We start from the raw sequence: 24883 nt of genomic DNA, 5'->3' as shown, positions 1-24883 counted from the left end.
ACTCCTCATGTTGACAACATGTGATTAACAGTCCAGTTCTACTTTATGGGGGGTTAAGTGAGTTGATCAAGGGAACAACGGCAGGAAATGCCAGGTCTACATGGGATCAGACATAGCAGCCTTCCAGTGTCAATAAAGCTTACTTTTTCATGTAGGCTAAAGTAATAGTCATGAAAATGTGTTTAAAAGTCATTGAAAATGTGTATAAACCTTTAACAGTGAATAATCAGAGGTCTCTACAGCATAACGTCATTTGTGAATTTCGGTGAACATAGTATAATGGAAAAAGACAGCTGCTGCACTTCTTTCATCCCAAGTCAATCGGTGCGGAGCTCAAACTCTGCTCTGTTGTTGTTATTTAGGGGACAACCATTCTGTATCCTCTTTCCTAGATTAAAGTCTAAGAGTCTTGTTTGGACCATGTAGCCCGAGGGAGGTGGAAAATGTCATAACTCCCACCCTCTATCTTTACTTTCCTCTCCCACATACTTCTCTTCAGGTTAATAAATTATTAGCATTAGTAAATCCTCAGCAAGCAGCAGGAGAGTTCTGCGTTGACCCTGAGAGGGATTAAGAGGTCACAATTTTCAGGGCATTATGTTACAACTGAGCAGGAAACCACAGCATTAACTTCTCACACACACCGATTTAAACTAAACCTGTGGGGAACCATGGGAACAGTACTAGGATAGGCTGCACTTATTGACTTTTTTTGGTATAAAATATTAGCCAGCCCTGATCATTCGGCTGCTGGACCTTTATTAAGGGACGCAATAAATGGATATTGAACTAAACAAAGCGATACTTCCAAGTTCCTATATACCGTGGGTCTTTACATGAAGACTTTCCAAACCGTTCAAGAGGAGACCCTCAAGCGAGGTGAGAGAAGCATCGACTTGTGAAAACATGGGAATGTGTGAATGTTAAAGAACTAAGAAGCAGATTAGCCTTAAAAGCGTCTTGTGGGAGAAGAGTCGCTGTAGGCACTTCACAGTCTAAGACTTCTTAATAATTCACAAGTGGGGAAAGGGAGGGAAAGCCACAAATGGCAAGTCCTCAATAATCTATTTCAGTTCTGTGTCCTCCTGGTCTGCTGTGTTTCTGAACAGAATATTCTCCAGGCATTTACATGGGAATGCTGTGCTACAGTGGTTCACTTCTCTACATGGGGTCCTCTCCATTGGAACGGCTGTGTACGTGCCAAGAAAGCTACTCCAGAGAAATCTACTCCAGAGAAAGCTACTCCAGAGAAATCTACTCCAGAGAAAGCTACTCCAGAGAAATCTACTCCAGAGAAAGCTACTCCAGAGAAATCTACCCCAGAGAAATCTACCCCAGAGAAATCTACTCCAGAGAAATCCACTCCAGAGAAATCCACTCCAGAGAAATCTACTCCAGAGAAATCTACTACCGAGAAATCTTCCCCAGAGAAATCTACTCCAGAGAAATCTACTCCCGAGAAATCTACCCCGAGAAATCTACTCCCGAGAAATCTACCCCAGAGAAATCTACCCCAGAGAAATCTACATTTACATTTACATTTTAGTCATTTAGCAGACGCTCTAATCCAGAGCGATTTACAGTAGTGAATGCATACATTTCTTGCATTTTTTTGTTGTTGTACTGGCCCCCAGTGGGAATCAAACCCACAACTCTGGCGTTGCACACACCATGCTGGCGTTGCAAACACCATGCTCTACCAACTGAGCTACAGGGAAGACCTGAAATCCACTCCAGAGAAATCTATCCCAGAGAAATCTACCCCAGAGAAATCTACTACCGAGAAATCCACTCCAGAGAAATCTACTCCAGAGAAATCTACCCCAGAGAAATCTACTACCGAGAAATCCACTCCAGAGAAATCCACTCCAGAGAAATCTACTCCAGAGAACTCTACTCCAGCCACTAACAGACAGTGAAAGCTACTCCAGCCACTAACAGACAGTGAAAGCTACTCCAGCCACTAACAGACAGTGAAAGCTACTCCAGCCACTAACAGACAGTGAAAGCTACTCCAGCCACTAACAGACAGTGAAAGCTACTCCAGCCATTGACAGTGAAAGCTACTCCAGCCACTAACAGACAGTGAAAGCTACTCCAGCCACTAACAGACAGTGAAAGCTACTCCAGCCACTAACAGACAGTGAATGCTACTCCAGCCACTAACAGACAGTGAAAGCTACTCCAGCCCCTAACAGACAGTGAAAGCTACTCCGGCCATTGACAGTGAAAGCTACTCCAGCCACTAACAGACAGTGAAAGCTACTCCAGCCACTAACAGACAGTGAAAGCTACTCCAGCCACTAACAGACAGTGAAAGCTACTCCAGCCACTAACAGACAGTGAAAGCTACTCCAGCCACTAACAGACAGTGAAAGCTACTCCAGCCCCTAACAGATAGTGAAAGCTACTCCAGCCACTAACAGACAGTGAAAGCTACTCCAGCCACTAACAGACAGTGAAAGCTACTCCAGCCACTAACAGACAGTGAAAGCTACTCCAGCCATTGACAGTGAAAGCTACTCCAGTCACTAACAGACAGTGAAAGCTACTCCAGCTACTAACAGACAGTGAAAGCTACTCCAGCTACTAACAGACAGTGAAAGCTACTCCAGCCACTAACAGACAGTGAAAGCTACTCCAGCCACTAACAGACAGTGAAAGCTACTCCAGCCCCTAACAGATAGTGAAAGCTACTCCAGCCACTAACAGACAGTGAAAGCTACTCCAGCCACTAACAGACAGTGAAAGCTACTCCAGCCACTAACAGACAGTGAAAGCTACTCCAGCCATTGACAGTGAAAGCTACTCCAGTCACTAACAGACAGTGAAAGCTACTCCAGCTACTAACAGACAGTGAAAGCTACTCCAGCTACTAACAGACAGTGAAAGCTACTCCAGTCACTAACAGACAGTGAAAGCTACTCCAGCCACTAACAGACAGTGAAAGCTACTCCAGCCACTAACAGACAGTGAAAGCTACTCCAGCCACTAACAGACAGTGAAAGCTACTCCAGCCACTAACAGACAGTGAAAGCTACTCCAGCCACTAACAGACAGTGAAATCTACTCCAGCCACTAACAGACAGTGAAAGCTACTCCAGCCACTAACAGACAGTGAAAGCTACTCCAGCCACTAACAGACAGTGAAAGCTACTCCAGCCACTAACAGACAGTGAAAGCTACTCCAGCCACTAACAGACAGTGAAAGCTACTCCAGCCACTAACAGACAGTGAAAGCTACTCCAGCCATTGACAGTGAAAGCTACTCCAGTCACTAACAGACAGTGAAAGCTACTCCAGCTACTAACAGACAGTGAAAGCTACTCCAGCTACTAACAGACAGTGAAAGCTACTCCAGTCACTAACAGACAGTGAAAGCTACTCCAGCTACTAACAGACAGTGAAAGCTACTCCAGCCATTGACAGTGAAAGCTACTCCAGCGACTAACAGACAGTGAAAGCTACTCCAGCCATTGACAGTGAAAGCTACTCCAGTCACTAACAGACAGTGAAAGCTACTCCAGCTACTAACAGACAGTGAAAGCTACTCCAGCTACTAACAGACAGTGAAAGCTACTCCAGTCACTAACAGACAGTGAAAGCTACTCCAGCTACTAACAGACAGTGAAAGCTACTCCAGCCACTAACAGACAGTGAAAGCTACTCCAGCCACTAACAGACAGTGAAAGCTACTCCAGCCACTAACAGACAGTGAAAGCTACTCCAGCCACTAACAGACAGTGAAAGCTACTCCAGCCACTAACAGACAGTGAAAGCTACTCCAGCCACTAACAGACAGTGAAAGCTACTCCAGCCATTGACAGTGAAAGCTACTCCAGTCACTAACAGACAGTGAAAGCTACTCCAGCTACTAACAGACAGTGAAAGCTACTCCAGCTACTAACAGACAGTGAAAGCTACTCCAGTCACTAACAGACAGTGAAAGCTACTCCAGCTACTAACAGACAGTGAAAGCTACTCCAGCCATTGACAGTGAAAGCTACTCCAGCCACTAACAGACAGTGAAAGCTACTCCAGCCATTGACAGTGAAAGCTACTCCAGTCACTAACAGACAGTGAAAGCTACTCCAGCTACTAACAGACAGTGAAAGCTACTCCAGCTACTAACAGACAGTGAAAGCTACTCCAGTCACTAACAGACAGTGAAAGCTACTCCAGCTACTAACAGACAGTGAAAGCTACTCCAGCCACTAACAGACAGTGAAAGCTACTCCAGCCACTAACAGACAGTGAAAGCTACTCCAGCCACTAACAGACAGTGAAAGCTACTCCAGTCACTAACAGACAGTGAAAGCTACTCCAGCCACTAACAGACAGTGAAAGCTACTCCAGCCACTAACAGACAGTGAAAGCTACTCCAGCCACTAACAGACAGTGAAAGCTACTCCAGCCACTAACAGACAGTGAAAGCTACTCCAGCCACTAACAGACAGTGAAAGCTACTCCAGCCACTAACAGACAGTGAAAGCTACTCCAGCTACTAACAGACAGTGAAAGCTACTCCAGCTACTAACAGACAGTGAAAGCTACTCCAGCTACTAACAGACAGTGAAAGCTACTCCAGTCACTAACAGACAGTGAAAGCTACTCCAGCTACTAACAGACAGTGAAAGCTACTCCAGCCACTAACAGACAGTGAAAGCTACTCCAGCCACTAACAGACAGTGAAAGCTACTCCAGCCACTAACAGACAGTGAAAGCTACTCCAGCCACTAACAGACAGTGAAAGCTACTCCAGCCACTAACAGACAGTGAAAGCTACTCCAGTCACTAACAGACAGTGAAAGCTACTCCAGCTACTAACAGACAGTGAAAGCTACTCCAGCCATTGACAGTGAAAGCTACTCCAGCCACTAACAGAGAGTGAAAGCTACTCCAGCCATTGACAGTGAAAGCTACTCCAGTCACTAACAGACAGTGAAAGCTACTCCAGCTACTAACAGACAGTGAAAGCTACTCCAGCTACTAACAGACAGTTAAAGCTACTCCAGTCACTAACAGACAGTGAAAGCTACTCCAGCTACTAACAGACAGTGAAAGCTACTCCAGCCACTAACAGACAGTGAAAGCTACTCCAGCCACTAACAGACAGTGAAAGCTACTCCAGCCACTAACAGACAGTGAAAGCTACTCCAGCCACTAACAGACAGTGAAAGCTACTCCAGCCACTAACAGACAGTGAAAGCTACTCCAGCCACTAACAGACAGTGAAAGCTACTCCAGCCACTAACAGACAGTGAAAGCTACTCCAGCCACTAACAGACAGTGAAAGCTACTCCAGCCACTAACAGACAGTGAAAGCTACTCCAGCCACTAACAGACAGTGAAAGCTACTCCAGCCACTAACAGACAGTGAAAGCTACTCCAGCTACTAACAGACAGTGAAAGCTACTCCAGTCACTAACAGACAGTGAAAGCTACTCCAGCTACTAACAGACAGTGAAAGCTACTCCAGTCACTAACAGACAGTGAAAGCTACTCCAGCCACTAACAGACAGTGAAAGCTACTCCAGCCACTAACAGACAGTGAAAGCTACTCCAGTCACTAACAGACAGTGAAAGCTACTCCAGCCACTAACAGACAGTGAAAGCTACTCCAGCCACTAACAGACAGTGAAAGCTACTCCAGCCACTAACAGACAGTGAAGGTCAGGCTTATGCAGGTTGTTTGAAACAGTAAGTGGTCTAAGGTTGCTAGTGGGACTCTCTCTTGTTCTCTTTCTCACTTTCTCTCTCTGAGGTTGCTAGGTAATTGCCATCATGCTTTCAGAGGTAAACACCGAGGAATTCAAGCACAGCTAGGATGAGTTCATAAGAACAGAAAATAGTACCACTCCAGAGTAACAGCTCCTAGTTCATTTTGGATTATGTTGCACAAACAAGTACCTTTGTTTTGACTTGTTGAACAAGGCTAGAGGGTGAGGTGCCCCAATTTGAACTCATACATTTCATATTGACTGAACATAGCATCGCAGATAAACAACTGCAGCACTGCAGAAATAGAACAATTCTAAGTTTGGGGTGATGGCAGGAGTGGACAGGACTATAACCAACAACGTTTTATGATTTATTTCTCCTTCAAGACAGTTAGGCTGAAGTCAAGTGAACTTACTACCTGTCCAGAGGTAACTACTCACCCTATTCAGTCATTCTCCAGCAGATAGACAGAAAGAGAGAGAGAGCGAGAGAGAGAGAGAGAGAGAGAGAGAGAGAGACAGAGAGAGAGAGAGAGAGACAGAGAGAGAGAGACAGAGAGAGCGTGTGTGAGAGAGAGAGAGACAGAGAGAGAGTGTGAGAGAGAGAGAGAGAGAGCGAGAGAGAGAGAGAGAGAGAGAGAGAGAGAAAGAGAGAGAGAAAACCGCTGACTCTTCTCACACCGCCTGTTGTCTCACAGGACCAGGGTTAAGCTAGTTTAACTCCCTATCTCTCTCTCTCTCTCTGTCTCTCTCTCTCTCTCTCCCATTCTATCTCTCTCTCTCTCTCTCCCTCCCTCCCCCTCCTCCCTCTCTTTCTCCTATTCTCTCTCTCATTCTCCCCCACACCTTCTCAAGTTCAAGTTCAATTTATATGTATTGTCCCAATTCGGAAATGTGTTGTGCAGTAAGGGTTCAACAAAACTAAAAAACTAAAATAACTTTTCAAAAACAGTGACAACCATACAACCAATATACTCTCTTGTCCTGTCACTTTCTCTCAAATCATTTCCCTGTTTTTCTTGTTCCCTGTCAACTCCTGTAGTTTTTAATCTCTCTTTCCCTCTCTCTCCCCTCCTTCCCTCTCTCTCTCTTGTCCTCTCTCTTCTCTCTATCCCTCTCTCTCCCCTCTATCCCTCTCTCTCTCCGGCAGTCCATGTCTTCTCTCCAAGGTAGGGTTGCAAAGCTACAAGTAATTTACAAAATGTACCAGAATCTTCAGTAATTTTGGTAATTAACAGAAAATCTATTGCATTATATTGTAATGTATTAAACTTTAAAAAAGTAATAATATACAGTATTCATTTATTTTACACTCAACAAAAATATAAACGCAAAGTGTAAAGTGTTGGTCCCCATGAACTGAAATAAAAGATCCCAGAAATGCTCCATAGGCACAAAAAGCTTATTTCTCTAAAATGTTGTTGACAAATTTGTTTACGTCCCTCTCAGTGAGCATTTCTCCTTTGCCAAGATAATCCATCCACCTGACAGGTGTGGCATATCAAGAAGTTGATTAAACAGCATGATCATTACACAGGTGCACCTTGTGCTGGGGAGAATAAAGGGCCGCTGGAAAATGTGCAGTTTTGTCACACAAAACAATGTCACGGTTTTGAGGGAGCAATATTGGCATGCTGACTGCAGGAATGTCCACCAAAGCTGTTGCCAGAGAATTTTATGTAAATCTCTGTACTATAAGCCACCTCCAACGCCAGACATGTTTGGGATGCTCTGGATCAACGTATACGACAGCATGTTCCAGTTCCTGCCAATATCCAGAAACGTTGCACAGCCATTGAAGAGGGGTCTGACAACATTCCACAGGCCACAATCAACAGCCTGATCAACTCTATGTGAAGGAGATGTGTCGCGCTGCATGAGACAAATGGTGGTCACACCAGATACTGACTGGTTCTCTGATCCACACCCCTACTTTGTCTAAGGTATCTGTGACCAACAGATGCATATCTGTATTCCCAGTCATGTGAAATCTATAGATTAGGGCCTAATTAATTGACTTATATAAACTGTAACTTAGTAAAATCTTTGAAATTGTTGCATGTTGTGTTTATATTTTCGTCCAGTGTACATGTGTCCATATTGTCCATGAGTTTCTAGTAAAAAAAATACATATGGTTCAAGAGAAAATAGCCTAATTAATGAAAAAAACCATTTAATCAACAATGGCATTCAATTACCTCTGCAACTCGTCCAGCTATTGACTTTTTTCACAACTGCAAGCAGTTTGATGCAAAAACATTGTCAACAAATACATATTGACATAGCAAAATAACTAAGTGTGTTTATATATATATATAAACACACACTATATATATATATATATATATATATATATATATATATATATATATATATATATATATATATATATAAAGGATGTTTTATGCTGAAACCCTCATAATAAATACCAAAGCTATTCACTGATAGCTTTGGTTATACTGGGTACTTGGTTATACTGGGTTATATTTAGGATAATGTTTTACAGCTTTGTCATTATATTTTTCATCTTATTTAATTATTCCATATATTTTACACGTGATAAGGCCACACAGAGGGACAGAGATAATTACAGACACCTGTGATAGTCTGAAGTAACCAAAAGGGCTACTAGACGTATTGTGATAGATTACATATAAATCCTTGAAAGACAATTCTGGGAGTTTACTGGTAAACTTTGAAACTTCCCAGTAATATATCCTCCCTTTGAAAGGTTACTCCAGGGCACATGAAGGTCTGATAGGGCTTTTCCTCTGATCACATGGGGGTTAGGGCATTGAGCCCCGGGACTGCCCCAGCCTGAAACATCAGTCACTGGTGCTGCCACACACACACGCACACACACACACACACACACACACACACACACACACACACACACACACACACACACACACACACACACACACACACACACACACACACACACACACACACACACACACACACACACACTGCTGCCACACACACACACACACACACACACATACACACACACATACACACACACACACACACACACACACACACACACACACACACACACACACACACACACGGCGACCCCACTGCCGCCACACAAACGACTTATCTCCAGCAGGGCTCCAGTATTAATCCAGTCAGTTGCCTTTCATATCCAGATTCTCCTCAGCTCAGCTCTGTGACAGTCCGATCCTATTAACTCTTAACGTCATTCTCAACGTCACCATGTCCATGTCTATGGATTTCCTCTAAATGTTCATTTCAACTAGCTGAAAGTTATACTTAAGCATCAAAGGCCAGTAGGGGAACAATGTCGCTAGATATGTATTTCCATGCTTAGGATGTTCCTCCTGGCGTAACAGTATGACTTAGGCAGCCGGCTTAAACATATGAATATCTTAAAAGTTACTTTCTTGTGAAAATCTCACTTTTATAAGTTCATATTGTGTTAACTTATACCCCAAAATAATTTTGTTGACCAGTCTTATGTATTTGTGGCAAAAGGATAAATTGGAGAAAAAACACTTTAAAAAAAACCAACTCCAACAGTTCCTTTTTTCAAAATTCTCCAGTGGGGAAAAGGATCCCTCATGAGACTTGGGAAGACACGAGCTTACGGGACACAAGCAAGCTAGCAAACCAAGCAATTCACAGCTAGCGTTAGCAAAAAAAGGACAACGCCTATGCAACAACAATATCTCCAGTGACTTCTATTTCAAATGATGTGGTTTGTAAGAGTTGGCCGGCCTGTGGGCTGTTTAGAAGCAGTTAACATGCTAATGTTAGCTAGCTAGCCAACAAGACAGCAAGTCGAAGTAGATCCTCCACACAACAACAATATCGCCATTCCCTACTATTTTAAATACTTTGGATTATAGCTAAACGTTTTATGTCAAGAGGAATCCTAATTAGCTGTTATTGACTGATATAGGTAGCAGTAGTAGCTAGCTAGCTTCACGACTAGCTTGTTAGGTAGCTAACAACAAAAATATCAGGATTATAGTGACAAAGCACCCTAGTAGTCCCATCACCTAGTAGTCCCAATCTAATCCATCCATAATATTTGACTTGGTGATGCGTGGATTGACTGATAACCCACAGTCCATGCAGTTATATCAATGGGGCGGGCGGGTTTAGGGTCATGAAATATTGTGTGGATGAAAGGCGGGTGGGTGGCGGGCAGGTGATAAAGAGAAAATAATGAATTAAAAAATCAATGAATTAATAATTATTGTGCAATTCATATCTATAGAAACCATACATACAACCATACATGCATACATATCCATACATGTATAGGAACTATACATTGAGGTTTTTCTTTCCTTATTTTTACCTGCCATTAGTGCGTAAGCCTAAGCTTTAGGGCCTAACAGCACGTGCGCCAAATACACACCAATCGCCAAATGCTTTTGGGAACTTGGGCTGATAAAGTAAACATCGATCCACTGAGGCAAAAAGGACTATGTCGGAGTTGAATTCAATAAGAGAAAAGCTGTGAAATGGAGAGTTAAAAATAAGTCTGGGAGTTAGTAGTTGTTGTCATAGAGACTACAGTCTGGGGGTTAGTAGTTGTTGTCATAGAGACTACAGTCTGGGGGTTAGTAGTTGTCATAGAGACTACAGTCTGGGGGTTAGTAGTTGTTGTCATAGAGACTACAGTCTGGGGGTTAGTAGTTGTTGTCATAGAGACTACAATCTGGGGGTTAGTAGTTGTTGTCATAGAGACTACAGTCTGGGGGTTAGTAGTTGTTGTCATAGAGACTACAGTCTGGGGGTTAGTAGTTGTCATAGAGACTACAGTCTGGGGGTTAGTAGTTGTTGTCATAGAGACTACAGTCTGGGGGTTAGTAGTTGTTGACATAGAGACTACAGCCTGGGGGTTAGTAGTTGTTGTCATAGAGACTACAGTCTGGGGGTTAGTAGTTGTTGTCATAGAGACTACAGTCTGGGGGTTAGTAGTTGTTGTCATAGAGACTACAGTCTGGGGGTTAGTAGTTGTCATAGAGACTACAGTCTGGGGGTTAGTAGTTGTCATAGAGACTACAGTCTGGGGGTTAGTAGTTGTTGTCATAGAGACTACAGTCTGGGGGTTAGTAGTTGTCATAGAGACTACAGTCTGGGGGTTAGTAGTTGTTGTCATAGAGACTACAGTCTGGGGGTTAGTAGTTGTTGTCATAGAGACTACAGTCTGAGGGTTAGGCTTAGCTCTGGTAAACAAAAGTTCATAGGGCATTTGGTTACCATGGTTACTTAACTATGTATATGCATTCTTCAGTGACTAGTACAACTACAAATAACCTACTGAAGCATATCGATAACACAGTGTTAGGCAATCGATTCTATACGTCAAAGACATGTTCATCTCTCAATGTCTCAATGTCTCTATTTACGGAATATATCGCATTGCATACCATGCAACAAACTCCAACACACACACACACACACACACACACACACACTGCACCCACCTTATATGATATCATCAACATGCCAAGCAAAGATTTCAACGTCTTTCTTATGAAGTAGCCTACAGATCACCCTCTCTTAAATAAACTTGGTGACCCTGGGTTTAGGCTCCATATTGGGGTTGTACTTATCTGAATCAGAGACGTGTAGGGGGGCTGCCTTAATAGACATCCACGCCATCGGCGCCCGGGGAACAATGGGGTTAACTGCCTTGCTCAGGGGCAGAAGGACAGATTTTTACCTTGTCAGATCTGGGATTCGATCCAGCAACCTTTTGGTTACTGGCCCACCAGGCTGCCTGTCGCCCCATATTGCAATACAAACCATGCAACAAACGCAAGCACAGATACACTACCGGTCAAAAGTTTTAGAACACCTACTCATTCAAAGGTTTTTCTTTATTTTTACTATTTTCTACATTGTAGAATAATAGTGAAGACATCAACACTATGAAATAACACATATGGAATCATGTATTAACCAAAAAAGTGTTAAACAAATCAAAATATATTTCATATTTGAGATTCTTCAAATAGCTACCCTTTTGCCTTGATGACAGCTTTGCACACTCTTGGCATTCTCTCAAACAGCTTTACCTGGAAGGCTTTTCTAACAGTCTTGAAGGAGTTCCCATATATGCTGAGCTCCTGTTGGCTGCTTTTCCTTCACTCTGCGGCCCAACTCATCACAAACCATCTCAATTTGGTTGAGGTTGGGTGATTGTGGAGACCAGGTCATCTGATGCAGCACTCCATCACTCTCCTTCTTGGGAACTCCTTCAAGACTGTTGGAAAAGCATTCCTCATGAAGCTGGTCGAGAGAATGCCAAGAGTGTACAAAGCTGTCATCAAGGCAAAGGGTGGCTATTTGAAGAATCTCAAATATAAAATATATTTTGATTTGTTTAACACTTTTTTGGTTACTACATGATTCCATATGTGTTATTTCAAAGTTTTGATGTCTTCACTATTATTCTACAATGTAGAAAATAGTACAAATAAAGAAAAAGCATTTAATGAGTAGGTGTTGTAAAACTTTTGACCAGTAGTGTACAGTCAGACCTTTCCCTGACATCACCAACACATCAAGAAAAAAGATCTCCGTTTTCTTTTGTACAGCAGCCTACAGCTCTTCTGCTCTTGATTCATTGGTGTCCCTTCCCTGCCTGCTGTTATTGATGGTTCTATTCTTAAAGTGCCCTACATTTGGACCCCTTACAGGGAGGATGACTTGCAATGCCAGGAATGCCTGCTCTGAGGCACTAGTGATATATTTGGACTTGCATGGTGCTGGCTGTCTCCGTGTTGCTGTGAAGTAAACTTTACAGTACAGTACGTCAGTATGTCAGGCCAGTACAGCGCGTCAGGGGTCACTTCTACTGACTTATTTACACCACTGTGTAGGATATGTCACCCATGAGAGTGCAGCTTCTTCAGACCAGGAAGGAATCTAAAATATGCCTCATGTAATATGCCTAACTCCTTGTGAGATTGGTAGACCTAATTCAGAGCAGAGTACTCCTTGTGAGATTGGTAGGCCTAATTCAGAGCAGAGTACTCCTTGTGAGATTGGTAGGCCTAATTCAGAGCAGAGTACTCCTTGTGAGATTGGTAGGCCTAATTCAGAGCAGAGTACTCCTTGTGAGATTGGTAGGCCTAATTCAGAGCAGAGTACTCCTTGTGAGATTGGTAGGCCTAATTCAGAGCAGAGTACTCCTTGTGAGAGTGGTAGGCCTAATTCAGAGCAGAGTACTCCTTGTGAGATTGGTAGGCCTAATTCAGAGCAGAGTACTCCTTGTGAAAGTGGTAGGTAAAGTACACGCAGGTTGTCGTTTACTGTCATGAATCTTGCCCTGGGAAGTTGAGTTTTTGTGTATTTTACATTTGGTTTGGTACACTAGCTTCAAACAGCTGAAAATAAAATATTTTTAGTTATGGAAAATATATTTCACAGCGATTTAGATAGTACAATGAATCTCTACACTATACGTGCTTGTTTTTGTTACATGAACTGAAATTAGGGGAACTATTAGAATGTTTGCAACCAGGAAATGATGGAGCGATTTCTGCATAGTGCATTTTAAAGGTTTGTTTGAGCAGTGCTTAGCCACATCAAGCTGCCAAGGAACCTGAAACACAGCACAGTGAAACACACACATACTCCTACCTCAAAACACAACCCCTGTACGTCTTTGTTCTCTGGTTATTTTGATGTGCAAATGCCTTGACCGGAGACTTCAACAAAACTCTTTGAGTTTCTCAGGGCTTCCATTAGGATGCGCTTCCACTTTAATCTGTGTGTGTGTGTGTTGTTTTCTTCCGGTAGTACCCAGGTCCAATTCCAGGTGTTAAGCTAGTTCTCCTCTTTGAACTCCAGAAGGGCCTCTTCCTGACTGTGTTAGAACATGCTCAGGCATACCAGCTACACCAGTCCCCACCCCCCTTTCCTCTCGTTACTCATTCCCCTTCTCCTCATCTCCCCCCCAACCTCTCCTACTCATCCTTCCTCCTGTCCTCCTCTCCCACGTCCCACCCTTCAACCACTACCTCCACCTCCCTCTCTCCACCTCTCCTTCCTCACTGAAGTGAACTGAAAATTATACAATGGATGATCTGTGCCCCAACTGCAGTGTTCTTAGAGCTTATATGAGGGGAGAGCAAGAGAGAAAGAAAGAGATAGAAAGGAGAGAGAGAGAGAGAGAGTGAGACAGACAGACAGACAGACAGACAGACAGACAGACAGACAGACAGACAGACAGACAGACAGACAGACAGACAGACAGACAGACAGACAGACAGACAGACAGACAGAGACAGCGAGAGAGAGACAGAGAGAGAGAGAGAGAGACAGAGAGACAGTTAACTCTAACCTTACTGTAATTATGTTGATAACACAGCGGTGCAAGCAGTATTAAACCTGTGTGCCTGGGAACCACAATTCTACCCCTGAGAACTGTGTTTAACTGTGTTTTAAGAGAGATGAACAGTTGTTTCAGGGGGAGAAAAGGAAGGTCACTAAAGTAACAACTGTGTCTGTAATAATGACATGGCTTGTTTCCTCAGAAGGTATTCAGGACATACAGAAGAACACACCTTCTCTACACCTTCTCTACACCTGCCCTTAACTTCTCTACACCTGCTCTTAACTTCTCTATACCTTCTCTACACCTTCTCTACACCTGCTCTTAACTTCTCCACACCTTCTCTACACCTGCTCTTAACTTCTCTACACCTTCTCTACACCTGCTCTTAACTTCTCTACACCTTCTCTACACCTGCTCTTAACTTCTCTACACCTTCTCTACACCTGCTCTTAAGTTCTCTACACCTTCTCTACACCTGCTCTTAACTTCTCTACACCTTCTCTACACCTTCTCTACACCTTCTCTACACCTGCCCTTAACTTCTCTACACCTGCTCTTAACTTCTCTACACCTTCTCTACACCTTCTCTACAACTTCTCTACACCTGCTCTTAACTTCTCTACACCTTCTCTACACCTGCTCTTAACTTCTCTACACCTTCTCTACAACTACTCTTAACTTCTCTACAGCTTCACTACAGATGCTCTTAATAACCTCTTGCGGATCCGCCCATTTTTGTCCATTTTAGCCAAAAATGACATACCCAAATCTATCTGCCTGTAGCTCAGGACCTGAAGCAAGGATATGCATATTCTTGATACCATTTGAAAGGAAACACTTTGAAGTTTGTGGAAATGTGAAATGAATGTAGGAGAATATAACACATTAGATATTGTAAAAGATAATGCAAAGAAAAAAAAACATTTTTATTTTATTTTATATGCTCTTAACTTCTCTACACCATCTCTTAACTTCTCTACACCATCTCTTAACTTCTCTACACCATCTCTTAACTTCTCTACACCATCTCTTAACTTCTCTACACCATCTCTTAACTTCTCTACACCATCTCTTAACTTCTCTACACCATCTCTTAACTTCTCTACACCATCTCTTAACTTCTCTACACCATCTCTTAACTTCTCTACACCATCTCTTAACTTCTCTACACCATCTCTTAACTTCTCTACACCATCTCTTAACTTCTCTACACCATCTCTTAACTTCTCTACACCATCTCTTAACTTCTCTACACCATCTCTTAACTTCTCTACACCATCTCTTAACTTCTCTACACCTGCTCTTAACTTCTCTACACCATCTCTTAACTTCTCTACACCATCTATTAACTTCTCTACACCATCTCTTAACTTCTCTACACCTGCTCTTAACTTCTCTACACCATCTCTTAACTTCTCTACACCATCTCTTAACTTCTCTACACCATCTCTTAACTTCTCTACACCATCTCTTAACTTCTCTACACCATCTCTTAACTTCTCTACACCATCTCTTAACTTCTCTACACCATCTCTTAACTTCTCTACACCATCTCTTAACTTCTCTACACCATCTCTTAACTTCTCTACACCATCTCTTAACTTCTCTACACCATCTCTTAACTTCTCTACACCATCTCTTAACTTCTCTACACCATCTCTTAACTTCTCTACACCATCTCTTAACTTCTCTACACCATCTCTTAACTTCTCTACACCATCTCTTAACTTCTCTACACCATCTATTAACTTCTCTACACCATCTCTTAACTTCTCTACACCATCTCTTAACTTCTCTACACCATCTCTTAACTTCTCTACACCATCTCTTAACTTCTCTACACCATCTATTAACTTCTCTACACCATCTCTTAACTTCTCTACACCTGCTCTTAACTTCTCTACACCATCTCTTAACTTCTCTACACCATCTCTTAACTTCTCTACACCATCTCTTAACTTCTCTACACCATCTCTTAACTTCTCTACACCATCTATTAACTTCTCTACACCATCTCTTAACTTCTCTACACCATCTATTAACTTCTCTACACCATCTCTTAACTTCTCTACACCATCTCTTAACTTCTCTACACCATCTCTTAACTTCTCTACACCATCTATTAACTTCTCTACACCATCTCTTAACTTCTCTACACCATCTCTTAACTTCTCTACACCATCTATTAACTTCTCTACACCATCTCTTAACTTCTCTACACCATCTCTTAACTTCTCTACACCATCTCTTAACTTCTCTACACCATCTATTAACTTCTCTACACCATCTATTAACTTCTCTACACCATCTCTTAACTTCTCTACACCATCTATTAACTTCTCTACACCATCTCTTAACTTCTCTACACCATCTATTAACTTCTCTACACCATCTATTAACTTCTCTACACCATCTATTAACTTCTCTACACCATCTATTAACTTCTCTACACCATCTATTAACTTCTCTACACCTGCTCTTAACTTCTCACACAAGCAGGGCTCCTGCCTTTCACTGCCAAGTAAGAAGTTGTGTTTTTCCTTTCTTTGATGGGGTCTGAAACTTGAAACAAAGAGCCTATACATCTATGGACAGACCCAGACCAGCCCTGGACAGACCCAGACCAGCCTTGGACAGACCCAGACCAGCCCTGGACAGACCCAGACCAGCCTTGGACAGACCCAGACCAGCCTTGGACAGACCCAGACCAGCCTTGGACAGACCCAGACCAGCCCTGGACAGACCCAGACCAGCCTTGGACAGACCCAGACCAGCCTTGGACAGACCCAGATCAGCCCTGGACAGACCCAGATCAGCCTTGGACAGACCCAGACCAGCCCTGGACAGACCCAGACCAGCCCTGGACAGACCCAGATCAGCCTTGGACAGACCCAGACCAGCCTTGGACAGACCCAGAACAGCCTTGGTCTATTTATGAACATGAATGATGTTTTGGTCAGAAAAATACATTTGAATGAGTTTGGATTGCTTCATACAACTAGTGAGTCATGGGAGTAAGATGTAAATACACTCAACATAAATAGCAAGAATGACAAAGCACATACAGAATGAAAGAGAGGTAAGAGCAACCAATCAATACAAACCATCCCTAGATGAGATATTGAATAAAATGAAAAGCATGGCTATTAGTTTGTAGGCATTGCAGAGTTCTAACTTCAAAAAATAATACCAGACTCTCTCTCTCTCTCTCTCTCTCTCTCTCTCTCTCTCTCTCAACTTTACAAGTGCATGACCTTCTCCTACAGTCCTCACAGACATCCGTACAGCTTTCTCCATAAGTAGGAGTCGGAGACAAGCAACCATTACCAAGACAACAGGATCTAGTCTCCTGTGTCCCAAAACGGCACCATATTCTCTACGCAGTGCACTACCGTTGACCAGAGTCCCTATGCGTGTATTATGGAGGGAAGAGGGTGTCATAGAGACACAGCCAAACAGGATCTAGTCGTCATATCATCCTCCCTGTTATTATTCACAATGTCATCAGCAGCAACGACTGACTGATGAGGAGCATCTACTCAGCTACATGTCCGAATGCGTCTTCAAATAGCACCCTATTCCCTATGTAGTGCACTACTACAGACCAGAGCCCTATTCCCTATGTAGTGCACTACTACAGACCAGAGCCCTATTCCCTATGTAGTGTACTACTTTAGACCAGAGCCCTATTCCCTATATGTAGGGCACTACTATAGATCAGAGCCCTATTCCCTATTTAGTGCACTACTTTAGACCAGAGCCCTATTCTCTATGTAGTGCACTACTTTAGACAAGAGCCCTATTCCCTATATAGTGCACTACTACAGACCAGAGCCCTATTCCCTATGTAGTGCACTACTATAGACCAGAGCCCTATTCCCTATATAGTGCACTACTTTAGACCAGAGCCCTATTTCCTATGTAGTGCACTACTATAGACCAGAGCCCTATTCCCTATGTAGTGCACTACTTTAGACCAGAGCCCTATTCCCTATATAGAGCACTACTTTAGACCAGAGCCCTATTCCCTATATAGTGCACTACTACAGACCAGAGCCCTATTCCCTATATACCAGAGCCCTATTCCCTATATAGTGCACTACTACAGACCAGAGCCCTATTCCCTATATAGTGCACTACTTTAGACCAGAGCCCTATTCCCTATATATAGTGCACCACTATAGACCAGAGCCCTATTCCCTATGGCCCCTGGTCAAAAGAAGTGCACTACATTGGGAATAGGGTGCCATTTGGGACATACAACAGAAGTGAAACAATCTCCAGTGATATTGTAAAGACCCGGGTCATCTTCACTGTAACTCTGCTTCAGAAACACCACCTTCATCATGTGTTCCTACATAAGTTACAGTACACTGAGTGTACAAAACATTAGGAACACCTTAATATTGAGTTGCAACCCCCCTCTTTTTGCCCTTCGTCAGGGGCATGGACTCTACAAGTTGTCGAAAAGCGTTCCACAGGGATGCTTGACCATGTTGACTCCAGTGCTTCCCACGGCTGTGTCAAGTTGACTGGATGTCCTTTTGGGTGGTGGAACATTCTTGATACACACAGGAAACGGTTCAGGGTGAAAAACCCAGCAGCGTTGCAGTTCTTGACACAAATAGATGCACCTGGCACCTACTACCATACCCTGTTCAAAGGCACTTGTTTGTTCTGTCTTGCCCATTCTCTGAATGGCACACAATCCATGTCTCAATCCATGTCTCAATTGTCTCAAGGTTTAAAAATCCTTCTTTAACCTGTCTCCTTCCCTTCATCTACACTGATTGAAGTGGATTTAACAGGTGACATCAATAAGGGATCACAGCTTTCACCTGGATTCACCTGGTCAGTGTATGTCATGGAAAGAGCAGGTGTTCTTAATGTTTTATAGACTCAGTGAACAGTAGTTGTGTAAATAAATATGACAGCGGAAGAAGAAGGTAGGAAGGAATGATGAAAGGTGCACTTACCGCGAACAGAGATCCCTGATAGAGACATGCTCCTGTGGGTGAAGAGGACGAGGAGGAGGAGGAAGAGGGGAGAACACAACAGCGTTAAGAGCGAGTTCAAAAGGTACAATACAATATTTTTGAAGTATGCACTTAAAGCCTTATACCTACATAAATATTGCACCACGACCTAGGTAAGAGTAGGTAAAGAAGCTACACGTCATTTTATGTGTGTGTGAGACGTGTGTCCATCTGAACCAGTACATGGTCTTACTCGACTTGTACAGTAGCCTGTAGCCATTACATAAGGAAGCTGAAAATGTAAACAACAGAGTGGCAATGATTCTCCTTTGGAAGTCTAAACATAGAGAAAATGAACTAGCAGTGATCACACGTTTCAATACATCTGGGACTTGGGGGGGTGACAAAAGGTCTGGGTGAATCTAGTACTGGGAAAGGGTCACCGTGAGAGTTGAACAGACTTCACACCCAAAACAACACCACAACAGAAGTGAAATGGATGTGAACAACTGTGGTGTAGTCTGCTGTACATGTGACGTGACCGACCAGGTGCCCAACCCAGGTCTGGGTGCCACAAGATAGTTAGCCATCTGAGCTAAAACCTAGGTAGTGCAAGGCTTCAGGTCCACAAGACCTTTCAGACTACTTTATCTACCTCAGCACCATCTGAGACCACTGTCCCCGTGAGACCACTGTCCTCTGAGACCACTGTCCTCTGAGACCACTGTCCCCCTGAGACCACTGTCCCCCTGAGACCACTGTCCTCTGAGACCACTGTCCCCCTGAGACCAATGTCCTCTGAGACCACTGTCCCCCTGAGACCACTGTCCTCTGAGACCACTGTCCTCTGAGACCACTGTCCCCCTGAGACCACTGTCCCCCTGAGACCACTGTCCTCTGAGACCACTGTCCCCGCGAGACCACTGTCCCCCTGAGACCACTGTCCCCCTGAGACCACTGTCCTCTGAGACCACTGTCCCCGCGAGACCACTGTCCTCTGAGACCACTGTCCTCTGAGACCACTGTCCCCCTGAGACCACTGTCCCCCTGAGACCACTGTCCTCTGAGACTACTGTCCTCTGAGACCACTGTCCCCCTGAGACCACTGTCCTCTGAGACCACTGTCCCCCTGAGACCACTGTCCCCTGAGACCACTGTCCCCCTGAGACCACTGTCCTCTGAGACCACTCTCACCCTGAGACCACTGTCCCCCTGAGACCACTGTCCCCCTGAGACCACTGTCCTCTGAGACCACTGTCCCCGTGAGACCACTGTCCTCTGAGACCACTGTCCCCCTGAGACCACTGTCCCCTGAGACCACTGTCCTCTGAGACCACTGTCCCCCTGAGACCACTGTCCCCCTGAGACCACTGTCCTCTGAGACCACTGTCCCCCTGAGACCACTGTCCTCTGAGACCACTGTCCCCGCGAGACCACTGTCCTCTGAGACCACTGTCCTCTGAGACCACTGTCCCCCTGAGACCACTGTCCCCCTGAGACCACTGTCCTCTGAGACTACTGTCCCCTGAGACCACTGTCCCCCTGAGACCACTGTCCTCTGAGACCACTGTCCCCCTGAGACCACTGTCCTCTGAGACCACTGTCCCCGCGAGACCACTGTCCTCTGAGACCACTGTCCTCTGAGACCACTGTCCCCCTGAGACCACTGTCCCCCTGAGACCACTGTCCTCTGAGACTACTGTCCTCTGAGACCACTGTCCCCCTGAGACCACTGTCCTCTGAGACCACTGTCCCCCTGAGACCACTGTCCTCTGAGACCACTCTCACCCTGAGACCACTGTCCCCCTGAGACCACTGTCCCCCTGAGACCACTGTCCTCTGAGACCACTGTCCCCGTGAGACCACTGTCCTCTGAGACCACTGTCCCCCTGAGACCACTGTCCCCTGAGACCACTGTCCTCTGAGACCACTGTCCCCCTGAGACCACTGTCCCCCTGAGACCACTGTCCTCTGAGACCACTGTCCCCCTGAGACCACTGTCCTCTGAGACCACTGTCCTCTGAGACCACTGTCCCCCAGAGACCACTGTCCTCTGAGACCACTGTCCTCTGAGACCACTGTCCTCTGAGACAGCTGTCCTCTGAGACCACTGTCATCTGAGACCACTGTCCACTGAGACCACTGTCCCCCTGAGACCACTGTCCCCCTGAGACCACTGTCCTCTGAGACCACTGTACTCTGAGACCACTGTCCCCCTGAGACCACTGTCCTCTGAGACCACTGTCCCCCTGAGACCACTGTCCCCCTGAGACCACTGTCCTCTGAGACCACTGTCCTCTGAGACCACTGTCCTCTGAGACAGCTGTCTACATCATTCAAATGGAAACTCAGGATTGACTGGGTGATTTTATTTTTATATAATTTATTTATTTCACCTTTATTTAACCAGGTAGGCTAGTTGAGAACAAGTTCTCATTTGCACCTGCGACCTGGCCAAGATAAAGCAAAGCAGTGCGACACAAACAACAACACAGAGTTACACTTGGAATAAACAAACATACAGTCAATAATACAATAGAAAAAGTCTATATATACAGTGTGTGCAAATGAGGTAGGATAAGGGAGGTAAGGCAATAAATAGGCCATAGTGGCAATATAATTACAATTTAGCAATTAGACACTGAAGTGATAGATGTGCAGAAGATGAATGTGCAAGTATAGATTCTGGGGTGCAAAGGAGCAAAATAAATAAAATAAATAACAGTATGGGGATGAGGTAGTTGGATGGGCTATTTACAGATGGGCTATGTACAGGTGCAGTGATCTGTGAGCTGCTCTGACAGCTGGTGCTTAAAGCTAGTGAGGGAGATATGAGTCTCCAGCTTCAGTGATTTTTGCAGTTCGTTCCAGTCATTGGCAGCAGAGAACTGGAAGGAAAAGCGGCCAAAGCAGGAATTGGCTATGGGGGTGACCAGTGAGATATACCTGCTTGAGTGAGTGCTACGGGTGGGTGCTGCTATGGTGACCAATGAGCTGAGATAAGGCGGGGCTTTACCATAGCAAAGACTTATAGATGACCTGGAGCCTGTGGGTTTGGCGACGATAGATGACAGGTCGCAGTGGTGGGTAGTATATGGAGCTTTGGTGACAAAACGGATGGCACTGTGATAGACTGCATCCAATTTGCTAAGTAGAGTGTTGGAGGCTATTTTGTAAATGACAAAATATATTTATTTTTTTTACTAAATTTTAATACTGGCTATGATTATACTTCCACTTGGCCTGTGCAGTTTATGTACTTTAAGAGCTGAGCATGATCTCTGTAGATCTTTTTAGTTATTGTATTATAAGACATCATAAAGCCTTATACATGCTTATAACAGGTAATATGCCATTATACCTGCAGGCTGTCAGTAAAGTGTTATACCCACAGGGTTTTCTCATATCCTTCAGTGAATGAATGTCCAGCAGTCCCCTATGGGAGAGAGCACCAGATCCACAGCTAAACTTTGCCTTACACTCCTGCAGAGACTCTTATGGAAAGATTATACAAACAGATAGGGTAGCTCTGCTTCTAGCTCCTAAACAACTTTGCAGTATATATAAAAAAAACATTATTACATTATTAGCCCAGGACATTTTTTATGTTATTACATACAGCATTCTAATATTTTATATATTCCTTAATTCCATTATTTTACTTTTAGGTTTGTGTGTATTGTGTTTATTGTTGTGTATTGTTAGACATTACTGCACTGTTGGAGCTAGAAACACAAGCATGTCGCTACACCTGCAATAACATCTGCTAAATATGTGTATGTGACCAAAAACATTAATTTGATTTGATTTACTGTGGCCCAACATTTCAATGTCAGATGCATGGAGAGGGAAGTTGGCCTATCAGGATATATAATACAAAGCTTCCTCATTTATTTAACTTAACAGTGATATAATATGTATGTTTCCATGCCATCGGAGTTGACTGGGATGAGGTAAAACCTTAGCCTAGGGTTATTACTATATTTAGGTTACAGTAAAACAAGTACATGTGTGTGAGTGACTGTGAGGCATTTGATCAATTCAATCTCAGTTAGAGGCAGATTACAGATGACAGATTTACCTGGCTGGTTGGGATTATATTCTGTCTGGACATTAATAATAAATCAGACAAATGGGACATTTCTTTACACACAGACAAAGATAGGAAAGGAGCCAGCTGGTTTATGTGACTATTAGAGTGGTGCATTCCCCTGTAATAACATGGAATATCCAAATATGTGCATATAGCCTATTCTTAAAAGTCATAATGTCTTGAGTTGTATTTCTGTTTTAGAATGTCACAATGAAGTTTCCCTTAACCAGATAGGATGTTTGACGCAGAAAATATATATTTAGAACCTAAACAGTCAAATATACTGTCTATGTTTGCAACTCAACCTTTTGCAATATATTAATATATATATATGAATAATATACAAGCCTAACCGTTTTATACAGATATTATTTCCATAATCGATAAATAAATGGTTAATTCACGTGATTGAATAAGAGCCTAAATACCCACCATGTACTTCTGAAGTGGCGGTGAGAAGAATTCCAGTCAAAGCGGCTACGAGGATCCATTGTAAAGCCATAGTCACCGCATACAAGGCATTCAATCCAATGGGGCAGAACTTAAATGCAGAATCTTTCTAGTTCAAAACTAATCGATTCTCAGATATCATTATTGATTTTCCGATGTTACAGATAAACGACAACACTGCGTAAAGCCAGCCAGAGAATGTTTGACTGGTCTGGAGAATAGTTCAGAAGTTACACGTAAAGACAGCAGGTAGGAACGGGGACCCCCTCTCTCTCTATCTCTCTCACTCACTCTGAAAAACGCTGCAGGTCTGGACTCCAGAGCGAAGGAATGCAGTCCCAACTGTTCGCGATCGGCGAAACTTCAAGACAAAAACGCAGGTGTCATCGACCGTAGATTTAAAAGCTGTACAGCATGACGACGTATGAAAATCCGTTTCCAACCCGTATAATTATAGACTAAAATACGCTCGCTCACTTGCAATGGTCGCGCTGTGCAAGAACTGAGGCGACGATATAAAGTGCCCTGCTATGCAGCGTTTCTTCTCCCTCTCTCTCTCCAAGCACACTCCAACCCGTAGGACGTCCCCCAGCACTCCACCAGGACGATTGAACGCATTCTAGGGATAGAAACGTATGATGTGCGGTCTGCTCACAATGAATAAAAGATAGGGCTTTCCTATGCAACAACAGCTATTTTACATCTTTCTCATTCCTCTAATCATGCTTGAACAGGCCCAATATGCTAACAGATTTTTCGGGCCCATGTGCTACCAGGTTGTTATGGGTTCCGTTTGAACGGCCCAATATGCTACCAGGTTGTTATGAGTTCCGTTTGAACGGCCCAATGTGCTACCAGGTTGTTATGGGTTCCGTTTGAACGGCCCAATATGCTACCAGGTTGTTATTGGTTCGGTCTGAACAGGCCCAACAATATTCTACCAGGTTGTTATGGGTTCGGTCTGAACAGGCCCAACAATATGCTATCAGGTTGTTATGGGTTCGGTCTGAACAGGCCCAACAATATTCTACCAGGTAGTTATGGGTTCGGTCTGAACAGGCCCAACAATATTCTACCAGGTAGTTATGGGTTCGGTCTGAACAGGCCCAACAATATGCTACCAGGTTGTTATGGGTTCGGTCTGAACAGGCCCAACAATATTCTACCAGGTAGTTGAGGGTTCGGTCTGAACAGGCCCAACAATATGCTACCAGGTTGTTATGGGTTCGGTCTGAACAGGCCCAACAATATTCTACCAGGTAGTTATGGGTTCGGTCTGAACAGGCCCAACAATATTCTACCAGGTTGTTAT

The 24883-nt window shown here is 43.8% G+C and overlaps 1 protein-coding gene across 4 annotated transcripts in view; it reads right to left on the bottom strand.

Moving 5' to 3' along the window:
- LOC106570894 (extracellular matrix organizing protein FRAS1) overlaps positions 1-24136 on the bottom strand; it is a 364444-nt gene extending 340308 nt beyond the window's left edge. For 3 of the 4 annotated variants that reach the window (XM_045695380.1, XM_045695381.1, XM_045695382.1), the window contains exons 1-2: positions 23554-24134; positions 19029-19060 (exon numbers count right to left, since the gene is read on the bottom strand). In XM_045695380.1, coding sequence (XP_045551336.1) covers positions 19029-19060; positions 23554-23623 — 102 coding nt within the window. In that variant the 5' untranslated portion in view covers positions 23624-24134. Of the gene's footprint in view, positions 1-19028; positions 19061-23553 lie in introns of all 4 variants that reach the window. The other variant, XM_045695383.1, reaches the window with a different exon arrangement.
- Positions 24137-24883: the final 747 nt, after the last annotated feature.

The sequence above is a fragment of the Salmo salar genome, chromosome ssa15 (genome assembly GCF_905237065.1).
Source record: "Salmo salar chromosome ssa15, Ssal_v3.1, whole genome shotgun sequence".
In the NCBI taxonomy this organism is placed as follows: domain Eukaryota; kingdom Metazoa; phylum Chordata; class Actinopteri; order Salmoniformes; family Salmonidae; genus Salmo; species Salmo salar.
The sequence above is the reverse complement of the archived record's forward strand: the minus strand, read 5'-3'. Positions and strand labels throughout refer to the sequence as shown.